The sequence below is a fragment of the Crinia signifera genome, chromosome 1, assembly GCF_055691185.1.
Source record: "Crinia signifera chromosome 1, ASM5569118v1, whole genome shotgun sequence".
Lineage (NCBI taxonomy): Eukaryota > Metazoa > Chordata > Amphibia > Anura > Myobatrachidae > Crinia > Crinia signifera.
Genome location: NC_139217.1, coordinates 301,283,435 through 301,296,212, shown reverse-complemented (window position 1 = coordinate 301,296,212; position 12,778 = coordinate 301,283,435). Strand labels below are relative to the sequence as shown.

General features: G+C 42.8%; 1 protein-coding gene across 4 annotated transcripts in view; it reads left to right on the top strand.

The window, feature by feature from the left end:
- DOCK8 (dedicator of cytokinesis 8) overlaps positions 1–12,778 on the top strand; it is a 161,603-nt gene that overhangs the window by 122,132 nt on the left and 26,693 nt on the right. For all 4 annotated transcript variants that reach the window (XM_083186050.1, XM_083186049.1, XM_083186048.1 and 1 more), the window contains 10 exons: positions 334–430; positions 1,771–1,905; positions 2,718–2,870; positions 3,810–3,968; positions 4,988–5,088; positions 5,661–5,853; positions 7,925–8,068; positions 9,600–9,731; positions 10,886–11,020; positions 12,489–12,578. In XM_083186050.1, the coding sequence (XP_083042176.1) occupies positions 334–430; positions 1,771–1,905; positions 2,718–2,870; positions 3,810–3,968; positions 4,988–5,088; positions 5,661–5,853; positions 7,925–8,068; positions 9,600–9,731; positions 10,886–11,020; positions 12,489–12,578 (1,339 nt within the window). The remainder of the gene's footprint in view (positions 1–333; positions 431–1,770; positions 1,906–2,717; positions 2,871–3,809; positions 3,969–4,987; positions 5,089–5,660; positions 5,854–7,924; positions 8,069–9,599; positions 9,732–10,885; positions 11,021–12,488; positions 12,579–12,778) is intronic.

The window sequence follows — 12,778 nt, the reverse complement described above, 5'->3', positions numbered from 1 at the left end:
TTGAATTTAGGGGTAAATTTACTAAAGCTTCTGAAAATAAAAAGGGTGACACATAGCAACCAATCATGTCTGTCATTTCTCTATTGCACCCTGGAAAATGAAAGCCAGAACCTGACTGGTTGCTATTCGCAAAATCACCTCTTTTTATTTGTATATATTAGTAGAAGTAATTGTTGTACATATTGGAATAATTCTAATAAAAAGTTACTATTAAATAACTTGTATTTTTTTTTTCATTATGCCTTTATGCTTGCTTATAGCCATGTAATCTACAGCGGCCTATAATTTTAAATCCCCTTACTTAAACTTTGAATTGCATTTTATTCATGACAGGACCAAGGCTGAAATGGACCAGGAAGCCATTATGTGTGGAAATCTGGCCACTGAAGCCAACCTGATCATTTTGGATATGGTGGAAACTATTATACAGGTAATATATAAATATATGTTGATTGTGGAATTTTAGTGCTTCTTTCCATAGCAAAAATATTTATTGAAAGCCTATTTGGGTAGGTGTCTGGTTATGTCATTCTTACCTCTCTGGCAAACCCTCTGTTTTCAAAGTACAAGCTAGAGGGCATCTTTAAGCATGTTTTACCTGGAGCATACACCTCTTATAAGAGAGGATAGTGCAGGGTCCTTGTAAGTTGGAACAACATGGATTGCCCCTGTCATCTCCAGGCACTGTAGCCACTGTACTTCCATTGCTGCACTTCTAGTGGAATGTCTCCTACCTCTAACACAACTGCCAGCTTAGCCTATTTTGCAACATGACGAATATGAAAAATGTGCAGGTTGTTGTGTAAAATAGTGTCAATACAATTATTGGCACTTTATCAAAAGAGGTGTGGTTTTCCGGGCCAACAGTCGGGATTCTGACAGTCAGTATACAGACTGCCAGCATTCCGATGGGGGCGAGCGCATTAAAGCTCCTTGCTGCACTCGCCACAGGTTCTATTCTCCCTCTATGGGTGTCGCAGACCCCACACAAGCGAGAATAACCCCTGTCAGTCAGGATCCAGTCAAAAGTCATATTACATTTTTTAGGGAACCCCCCCCCCAAAAAATGTCATAAAAAAAGAAATGTATTTATACATATTACATAATTGAAGCTGTAAAATATTTCAGATGTAAATTACAGTGACTTAGAATGCATTAAACTCCATTTTTACAGTAATAGGGAGGGTTTTGTGTAGTAACAATGCATGTTCCACTGGAGACGAGGGTGGGCCGATGCCTGCCAGTCACATGATGTCAGCACCCGCCCCCTCTTCAGCGGACACCGAAGGAAATAAAAGTCAGTCTAGACTGAATTTTATTTCCAAAGGGGAGAGAAATAATTCAATGTTCATCGACCATCAAATGATTTCTCTCCCCTATGGCTGTAAGTGAGGAGAAATGTTTGCATATTCAGCAAATGTGGGTTTGGTAGGGCATTGGGTGGAGTTAAGAAGCTCGCTAAGCAGCAAACGACCAGTGCTTAGCACGCCTTACTGAATCAGGACCATAGTCTCAATATATCTGTCCCATGCAGAGATGCAATATGTATTAGTGTCACTAAGCCTAAGGGAAAAAAAAGTGGAGTGAGATAAAGAACCAACCAGCTGTCATTTTTCACACATAAACTGTAACATGACAGTTAGGAGCTGACTGGCCAATACTTTATCTCTCTCCACTTTATCTTTCTAAAAGGCTGCAAAAACAGACTCCTTTGTTTCTATAAAGGGTTAATATACTGTGTTATTTCTGTTATCAATAAACCATTTATAGGTCATATTATCTGTGGACTGCAAGGATAATCTACTTGGAGGAGTCCTTAAAGTACTTGTGCACTCCCTAAGTGCTAATCAGAGCAACACATACCTCGCCCATTGCTTTTCTTCCATCCGTCTACTCATTATCAAGGTATTTTTTCCATGACTTAAAAAAAACCTTACTAACTCTTATGAATAAGTTCTCTTGGTTCATTCAAATTGCTACCACTTCATATTTTATTTATAAGGTGCCACAAGTGTTTCGCAGCGCCGTACAAAGGAACAGTACAGGGAGACAAAACTTAACATTAAAGTAAATAAATAACAAAAATTAGAGTACAGGTTAAAAAAGCGCCACAGTTCAATACACATTAGAGCTTAATTGTAAGTAGGGAGGACTTGGTCAATGTACTATTAGAGGCTGGTGGCCAATGATGGAGATGAGTATTTGGACGAAGATGGTCGCTGAGTGTTTGTTTGAGTACGGGAGAGCTGTGAGTGAAGAAAAGAGGACTTTTACAACAGGAGGGAAAAGGGCCCTGCTCTGAGGAGTTTACAATCTAGTAGGATTCAAACTGAAATGCTAAAAACATAATATTTGCACTTAGAATCATAACAAAAATTGCTTCTCTGAATAATGACTAGTGGCTACTGAACACAGATTGCACAGGGTGGAATTCAATTGGCAGCTAATTGTTCGTCTGGTTGAATCTGTGCCCCCCCCCCCCCCCATCTTGCCCTTCGCCAGCAGTTTAATTCCACCCACAGTGTCTTCTTCACCCAGGCACTAAATTATCTAGTAACAGCCTTTAATACACTTGATTGATTCCATGGTAGCATGTGCGTTTCTGCACTGCCCCTGGCTATTGCAGACATAAATCACCCCACGGTTATATAGAAAAATGAATGTGTGATACTTTGAAATATGAAGAACAATTTTAAATATATCATTCCCTCTCTTAGTTTGGGGACTTCTTGTTTGAAGAGGAAATGGAGCAATGCTCTGATCTATGCCAAAAAGTCTTGCATCATTGTAGCAGTACCCTGGAAAGCACAAGGAGCCAAGCCTGTGCCACCTTATATCTGATCATGAGATACAGCTTCAGCAGCACCAGTGTAAGTGGCTACATTCTGTCTGCACCATTGGAAGGATAAGGGAAGCTTTTTGGTTTACTGTTGATTTAATATCTGTGTTGAACAGTTTCTTTGTACCTGTTGATTTTAACCAAATGACACCAGACATTGGGGCAGATGTATTAAGCTTTAACAAGAGATAAATCTAAGGGTGATATAGGGGGAGATTCTCTAAGCTAAAAATGCGGTAAAAAACCCGTTATCAGGGTTTTTACCGTATTTTGGGATGCCCCATAGAAGCCTGTGGGCTTCTACCGCAACCCTCCACCGCCCCGCACCGACCCACCGCCGCCCCACATGGACCCCTCCACCCCCCCTCTCACCTGTGTCCGGGCAGCACAGAGCTGTGCTGCTCGGACCTGTGACCTCCTCCTCCCTGCACTGATCCTCTTCCGGGTGCAGGGAGGAGGAGAGCCCGGCGCAGCAGCAGCAGTGCCGGGTAAGGGAGGGAGGGGAGAGCTGCCGGGTTCCCATGGGACCCGCTGACTCTATCGCAAAGGACAGCTCTTAACGCAAGAGCTGTCCTTTGCAATAATTATCGCATATGTTAGTGCATATGCGATAATTATGAATGCGAAGTGCGGCGATAGGGGGCGGAGCTGGGGTGCGGATGTTAGAGCATCCCCCCCAAGGAGAGATAAACGTCCAGCCGATCACCTGCTAACTGCCATGTTACAGCCTGGGTTTGAAAAAAGTCAGTAAGGAGCTGATTGGCTGGATGTTTATCTCTCCTTATCACCCTTGCATTTATATCTTGTTAAGGCGTAATACATCTGCCCCTTTGTTAGATGTGATGCATAATTAAAAGCTCAATGTTTGTATATAGTAGGAACACAGTATTCACAACCAGTTCTGTCCTTTGAAGTTTTCAGGGCTTTTATTGTCTGCTGAAATGTCTGTGCATTTGTTTGATTAATACAGAATTTTGCCCGAGTGAAAATGCAGGTAACTATGTCATTGGCTTCCCTGGTTGGGAAATCCCAGGATTTCAATGAAGAGTATCTGCGGAAGTCACTGAGAAGCATCCTGGCATATGCAGAGGAAGATGAGGATATGCAGTCCACCTTTTTCCCAGCACAGGTAATATGCTTTCATGGGTTACATGAACATATGGGCTGAACTAATAGTATGATGCAAAAACAGATACAGTAGGTGTACTCCACAGCAAGTCTTTCTTTCACTAGAATGGGCAATGCTAATGCATTCCTTGCAATGGTTTACAGTATATTTATGTGAATTTCCCCTTCTCCCAAACCACACTGCACTTTGCTGGGAGTCTCTGAAACAAGGAATATCTGGAAAGAGACTATTCTATAACTAGATCTAAGCATCACCTGATTAGATAGCATCAAGCCTTGGGGTGCACTATCAGCCAAGAATAAGCCCCACTGCCAGCCCTTGCGTTCAATCACAACTTATATTGTAGTGATACTTTTTCACATATATAGTTCACCCCAATATTCACTCCAATGTATGAAGGAGGTTCTGCAGTGAGTGAACACACTCACATCACAGCATAACTCCAACTGTCCCGTTTTTCGGCCGGCAGGGTCCCGTGGGGGGGGGGGGGGGGGGGGGGGGCAGTTGGGAGATGTGGGAAGGTGCGTGATGACAGCAACAAGCCGGATATGGCTGTTTTCATCGCAGTGCCGAGTAATAAATTCGCTGCCGTACACATCAATTTCACACAGCGGGCACATTAATTCGCTAAGCAGGATTTTACCCTAATGGGGCGGCGTCTTAACTGAACACTGCAAATTACCCACTGTATATGTTTTCCCTTCGGATTCAGTATGAAATCCCGGCGGTCGGGATCCCGGCGTTCAAAATCCCGACCGCCGAAATCCTGACAAGGGGGGGACGTGGATCGCCCCCCCTTGCGGGCTCGCCACGCAGCGGGTCCGGTGCCTCGCTACGCTCGGCACGCTAATTTATACTCCCTCCAGGGGTGTCGTGGACACCCACGGAGGGACAAAGTGTCGGGATTTCGGCGTCGGGATTCTGAACCCCGGGATCCCGACCGCCGGGATTTAAACTGCATCCCTTTCCTTCGATTAGCTCTTCCAGATGTAATAAAATACCTGATTTTCCTTTTCAAGGTGAATGAGCTTTTGAACAATTTAAACAGTATATTGTTAGACACAGTCAAAATGAGAGCTTTCCAGAGGGATCCGGAGATGTTGATGGATCTGATGTACAGGTAACTGTCAGTCCACACCCTTATGTAAATTTTTTTAATTGGTAATTGGCTACAGTTGGTAATTGGCTACAGTTGCCAGCAGGAAAATAGGTTCCTCCCCCACATGCGCCAGTCTACAAATCACTAGCCCCACCTACTTTCTATCTTTTTGTTCCTACATTATCATTTATCAGCACCATATTATTATCATGATGATTAGTGTTGTTGTAGGTAATGTTCTATACACATGAATGGCCACCAAATTCATACCATCGTGTTTACGGCTGTGTAAACTCATAAAACTCATCATATTAATTGCCACGGCCTGATAATAACTTTACCCCCTAGAGTACATCGGGACTTGTGTTAGCTAACAAATATGGTATAAATAAGGCATTAATTTTGTTTCTTGGCTGCCAACTGCACCGTCCACCACCCGGAGTCCTGGTGTCCTAGGCTGCAGCCTAATCAGCCTTTTAGTTAATCAGGCACTGTTAATTGCAATATAAAACTAGTAATATGTAAAATTGCTTTTGTTGAATAATCTAACTGTGAAATCAAACCGTAATAATTGCTGTTTTAAATTTAATCAGAATTGCTAAGGGTTACCAGACCTCACCTGATCTAAGGCTGACGTGGCTGCAGAACATGGCAGAGAAACATGTAAAAGTGAAGTGTTACACAGAGGCGGCCATGTGCCTGGTACATGGAGCAGCTCTTGTGGCTGAATACTTGAGCATGTTGGAAGATTGCAGTTATCTGCCTGTTGGCAGTGTCAGCTTTCAGGTAAGAATATTGTATAGATTTCATGTGCGGATTTTCTACACATTGAGGCTTGTTTAGTAGCATACATTATTTATTCTAAACACTCAATTGGATAATTATTGTATATTTCACACAAGACATATACATTGCCTATTGGTTGCTGTGGTTCAGTGCAAATTTGCCAGTGCCTGCACAGCTAGTAAACGGGCCCTGCTGGCTGTACCAATATTGCAGTTTATAGGTTTGTCAGATATGCAGGGAATAAACATGTCAGCTCATGAGAGAAATATATAGCAAAAATAGACAGAGCTATAAATCTGCATTTTCATCAGGATCAGGGGCGGATCCAGGATAAAATGACAGGGGGGGCACCATGATAAAAGAGGGTTTGGGTGGGGGAGGGGCGGTGTTAGTGGTGCCAGTGTACATGCTAAGAGAGCAGCAGAGAGAGGGTCGGAATGGGATTAAAAATAGGCCCTGGCATTTAAAGTACGCAGGCCCACCATGGTGACAAAAGTGAAGGATGTAGTTGTGCACGCGCCGAAGGCGCGCTCCGGAAAATGGGGTGTGTCCTTGAGTGTAGTGTACAACACTATATACAACTTCTACACATTATGCAACAAAATACTAGACCCCATTATACTTGTCCCTTACACATGATGCCAAATGGAATGAGCCAAAATTCACATAATGCCACACGGATTGAGCCAAAATTCAAATAATGCCACATGGATTGTGTCAAAATTCACATCAAGCCACACGGATTGAGCCAAAATTCACATAATGCCACATGGATTGATCCAAAATTCAAATAGTACCACATGGATTGTGTCAAAATTCACATAATGCCACACGGATTGAGTCAAAATTTACATAATAACACACGGATTGAGCCAAAATTCACATAATGCCAAATGGATTGAGCCAAAATAAACATAATGCCATATGGATTGTGCCAAAATTCACATAATGCCACACGGAGTGAGCCAAAATTCACATAATGCCACACGGATTGAGACAAAATTCACATAATGCCACACATATTGAGCCAAAATTCACATAATGCCACACGGATTGTGACAAAATTCACATAATGCACAATGGATTGAGCCAAAATTCACATAATGCCAAACGGATTGAGCCAGAATTCACATAATGCCACACAGATTAAGCCAAAATTCACAATACGTTTCATAAACAGGAACATTGTCCACCAAACATTTACACCATAATGTCCATTACACGTTAAGTTACACGCCATTATGTCCATTATGTATTATGTCAAATACCATAATGCCTAATAAAAATTATGCTACATAAGTGCTGCTTATCTACATGCTCATTGCCAAGGGTCCCATGCTCATTGCCAGAGGTTCCATGCTCATTGCCATGTGGGATTACAAGCTCATTGCCAAGGGGAATACATGCTCGCGGTAAATGGGGGACAGCCGCCAGGCAGAAGTGATAGCCACTGACAGTGGCAGAGCCTGGCTGTCTTCAGAGCACTGCAGGTCCCGACTATTTGAAATAATACCCCTTTCACACCAGAAAATGCATTCCCAGGTTGGCCCCTTTTACACCAGCCTAGTCCCTGCGTTTTCTGGTGTGAGGGGGAGAGAAAACCACCCCTCCCCCCCTTTAACCAGTTATCTTATTTAACCGGCTATATCTTCGGAACCAACTGATCCGTTTACATGAGACAAGTATCATATTGAAGAACTTTTGAGTGGGCTTTGAATGATTTTGGTCCAGTGAAACTGGAACGTTTGGTTCCAGAGTAATCTGCCCTCAAAGAACATGAACAGCCATGAAATTACATTTCAAAAATAAAAAAATAAGTTTACACGTAATATCTCTGGAACCGATTGACCGATATGGACCAGCCTGATATCATATTGAAGGCCCAGCGATTTGGAATTGAATGAGATCAACCACAAGCTTCTGTGATGCCAGGGGGGGATAGTGCTGTCTATCAATTCACTAAACTGCATAATCCAAAACTGGAGAATTGTAAGATGTTTGCATTCCGCTGTTATTTCTGTTTCCTTATGGGGGGGAAAATATCTAAAATCTATCCAATGGATATTTCCAGAACATTTCCTCAAATGTGATAGAAGAATCAGCAGTGTCTGATGACATTCTAACCCCAGATGAAGATGGAGTGTGTTCTGGAAGATATTTCTCAGAAAATGGACTTGTTGGGCTATTAGAACAGGCTGCAGAGCTCTTCAGTCAAGTAAGTGTTCTGCATGTGCAGTCAGAACTAGTACACAATGAGCGTGCCTATCCTGTAATTCACAGAACAGGATGCTGTTCAAATCCCGCCGGTCGGAATCCCGGCGTTCAAAATCCCGATGCCAGAATCCAGACCGACGAAATCCCGACACTTTCTCCCTCCGTGGGTGTCCACGACACCCATAGAGGGAGAATAAATTAGTGTGCGCGTAGCGAAGCACCGGGCCCACTGCGTAGTGAGCGCGGCGAGCCCGCAGGGGGGGGCGATCCACATCCTTCCCTTGTCGGGATTTCGGTGGTCGGGATTCCGGCATCTGGATTTTGAACGCCGGGATTCCGACCACCGGGATTTCATATCAATCCCCCGTTAACATATAATGCAGTTGTAGCTTTTCTTAGATTGCTCATTTATTATTATTTTTATTATTATTATCAGCCAGTTGTATTTAGTGCTTGATATATTACAGTATAGTTTTACCTCAGAGTTGCATTTCCCAAAATCTGTCTCTACCGCAGCAGAACTGACATTCTAATCTCTTTACCTCAGACACATTGGGGCAGATGTATTAAGCTTTAACAAGAGATAAATACAAGGGTGCTAAGGAGAGATAAACGCCCAGCCAATCACCTGCTAACTGCCATGTTACAGCCTGTGTTTGAAAAAAAAATCAGTAAGGAGCTGATTGGCTAAATGTTTATCTCTCCTTATCACCCTTGCACTTATCTCTTGTTAAGGCTTAATATATCTGCCCCATAGACACATACTGTAGATGCAAATTGTAATCTGAAGCCTAAAAATCAGAGGGCCCATGCAAGTGATAAGACAACATAAATGTTCCATGCAGATATCACCCTGTGTCAAAATCAAACTCAAGCCCTGGTAAACCATTACTAACCACTGTTCTACATTAACCTTTCCAAGTTTCATATGCTATGACCAGCCTACCATGTAATACTAGCTGAACCAAAACAAGTAATTTGTAAGTGATACAGGTATGGGCATAATTTCCAGAGGCAATGATCTGTGCTTCCAGCCCTGAGGAGGCACCTGTATGTACTGCAGCAGCTGTGTGGTTTACAGTACGATCCAAGTGTGATTGCTGCTCTTCCAACGGAGCTCTGTGGCTCATCCGAGGCAGAGTTAATTGCCTCTATCCTAGAAGCCCCGCCAACACCTGCAATAGGGGACAGAACGGCTCCCACCTGGTACCGTTCAACTTGCATTGCAGCAAGTGATAGTGCACCCGCCTCTGCTGGACCGCTAGATGGGTGCATTTGATTTCGATTCGATTTCCATTACATTTTGACTATAGAGTCAAAATTGAAAGTTATATCTAACCGTGTGTACACAGCATAAGACCTAATATAATTCTACTTGTGTAAGTAAATGGGTCAAGTTTCTTAGTTTCAACCATGTGTTTGTGAGCTACATTGTTCTTCTTCTTCTTTTTCTTTTTCTTCTTCTTATTATTGTTATTAACAGCTATAGTAACTAGTATTGCTATGTTAAATGTTCTAATAATCTGTCACAGGCAGGATTCTATGAAACTGTAAATGAAGTCTACAAAATTGTCATTCCTGTTCTGGAAGCTCACAGAGACTTCCGTAAGCTTGCTTCCACCCATGAGAAACTGCAGAAGGCATATGGCTGCATAATCACCAAGGTACATGATCTCCACAATAGTGGCCTGTATAGACTGTGGGTCAGGACAGGGAAGGAAGGATGCTCAAAACTAGTTAGTATCTTACTGAAGGACTTTATACATTTCTGTCATTACTTCATATCACTAGTATGAAAGCATGTGTGTTTTGAAACTAAGGGGGGTATTCAATCCCGGGTCACGACTGTCGATCAGTCCCGGTTTTCATTTTGCTTGACAGCATATCGCCAGGCAGGATACAATGCCCTGCCTGCCGATCAGCAGAAAGGAAGCGTATCTGTGTAAACGGCCTCGGATTGTTGAAATTCGAGTGCCTGAGCGCTCCCAAGTCCCCCCGAGCCGCACCGAACATACCCAAGCTTGCCACCGACGTTACTGCTGCTGTAAAATGAGCAAAGGTGATGGGGGGGGGGATGACTGGGGGGGTGCGATGGGGGGGGGCTCTAGAGGTCCTGTGCCAGTAGTGCACACCTGGACACCACTGGCGCGCACCTATTCTATACTAGTCACCTGCAACTTTGCAGATGAGCAATCAGTTCTGAATCAGGTCTCAAGTGCAAGGCTTTATGCTAACAAATCTATTGAATACAAATGTACATTTTGGTAGAAAAACTAGGCATTGATCAATCACTGCTGCTCATAAAGAAAAGAGCAGTTACTCAGCCCAACTGCTAGTGTTATGCTAGCGCATTTCATAGGTCAAAGATTCCCATTTCCTCAGATTTTAGGAACAATGGGGCAAATGTATTAAGCCTGGTGAAGAGCTAAGTGGAGATAAAGTGGAAGGAGATAATGCACCAGCCAATTACCTGTGTTTGAAAAATGACAGTTGGGATTTGATTGGCTGGTGCATTATTTCCTTCCACTTTATCTCTTCCCAAGGCTTAATACATCTGCCCCAATGACTGAACTCCATTGAATTAGGTTTCATAGCCTATGGATGAATTGATATGTGCATATCATTAAGATAAAAACATCCATTATCAAAATGTTCAGCAGTATAATGACTGCTATCATGTATCATATTTTTAACTATCGCTTGGCTGAGACAGCTTGAGAAAGATGCCATTTTTTCTTGATTATGCTACTCATTTGTTTTCATTGTTTGTACGCCTTGAATAAAGTAACTAAACTGATAAAACATTTGTTTGCAACAGGGTCAAAAGAGAATGTTCGGCACATACTTCCGTGTAGGATTTTATGGAGCAAAGTTTGGAGATCTTGATTCACAGGAGTTTATCTATAAAGAACCGACAATCACTAAACTTGCTGAGATTTCCCACAGACTAGAGGTAAACATATTTAAATCATATCCTTTTCCAATATTAACAGGGCCACATTGGCAGATTGCAATTTGCTTAAACATGGAAAATACATAACAGATAATGCCTTGCAGCATTGTTTAAAGTCCCCCATGGAGACAGAATTGTGTGCAATTCTCCAAAGCAGAATGTGCCTCTCCAGCACTGTGTACCCATACCAGCACCCAGCTGAGTGCATCTCAGGGACGGGCTCCTTTCGGAGCCCTCTCCCTGCACAGAGTGATACATTTCTGCGATAGGATCACATATTACAATGCAATCCTGGCCGGTTATATTCCTCCCAGATTGCATTGTATATGCGATCCTTAATAAATGGGCCCTCGGAGGAAAATGCAAGGAGAAGCCCATAGGCCCGGTGGCCGTTGCCCACTGTGTCCAAGCTCCTGAAAATATTGTATTTCAGGGTTTGATAAATATGGAAAATGCATCCAAATCAGTTTTAAGATGTTTGGGCACATGTTGTACCACTACCAGAGATCTGGGGGTCTGTGTTATATTACTACCAGAGATCTGGGGATCTGTGTTGTATCACTACCAGAGATCTGGGGGTCTGTGTTGTATCACTACCAGAGATCTGGGGGTCTGTGTTGTATCACTACCAGGGATTTGGGGGTCTGTGTTGTATCACTACCAGAGATCTGGGGGTCTGTGTTGTATCACTACCAGAGATCTGGGTGTCTATGTTGTATCACTAACTACCAGAGATATGGCGGTCTGTGTTGTATCACTACCAGAGATCTGGGTGTCTGTGTTGTATCACAACCAGAGATATGGGGGTCTGTGTTGTATCACTACCAGAGATCTGGGCATCTGTGTTGTATCACTGCCAGAGATATGGGGGTCTGTGTTGTATGACTATCAGACATCTGGGGGGTCTGTGTTGTATCACTACCAGAGATATGGAGGTCTGTGTTGTATCACTACCAGAGATATGGGGGTCTGTGTGTTATCACTACCAGAGTCTGAGGGTCTGTGTTGTATCACTACCAGAGATCTGGGGGTCTGTGTGCTATCACTTCCAGACATCTGGGGGTCTGTGTTGTATCACTACCAGAGATCTGGGGGTCTGTGTTGTATCACTACCAGAGATCTGGGGCTCTGTGTGTTATAACTACCAGACATCTGGGGGTCTGTGTTGTATCACTACCAGAGATCTTGGGGTCTGTGTTGTATCACTACCGGAGATCTGGGCGTCTGTGTTTTATCACTACCAGAGTCTGGGGGTCTATGTTGTATGACTATCAGATATCTGGGGTCTGTGTTGTATCACTACCAGAGATCTGGAGATCTGTGTTGTATCACTACCGGAGATCTGGGCATCTGTGTTGTATCACTACCAGAGATCTGGGGGTCATATATGCAATAGTCATAAGAAGAGATTTAAAGGATATGCTAGAATGTGTGTCATTATTACTGTATATGTTTATTTCCCCTGTAGGCTTTTTATGGTAATTGTTTAGGCGTGCATGTGTTGGAGGTGATTAAAGATTCAGCTCCTGTGGACAAATCAAAATTGGATCCCAATAAGGTACACTACATATGCACTGTAAGACATATTGGTGATTTTTTTTCAGCTAGTTTTCAGTCAATATGGAGACTAAAATATGAATATAGAATATAGCATGTTTTCGAAAGCTCCTTGTCAAAATAGTTTTTACTGCACATTTGTATATAAACACAGTAAAAAAAAAAATCCCTTATGCCATTAAAATATTATCTCTTGTGTTC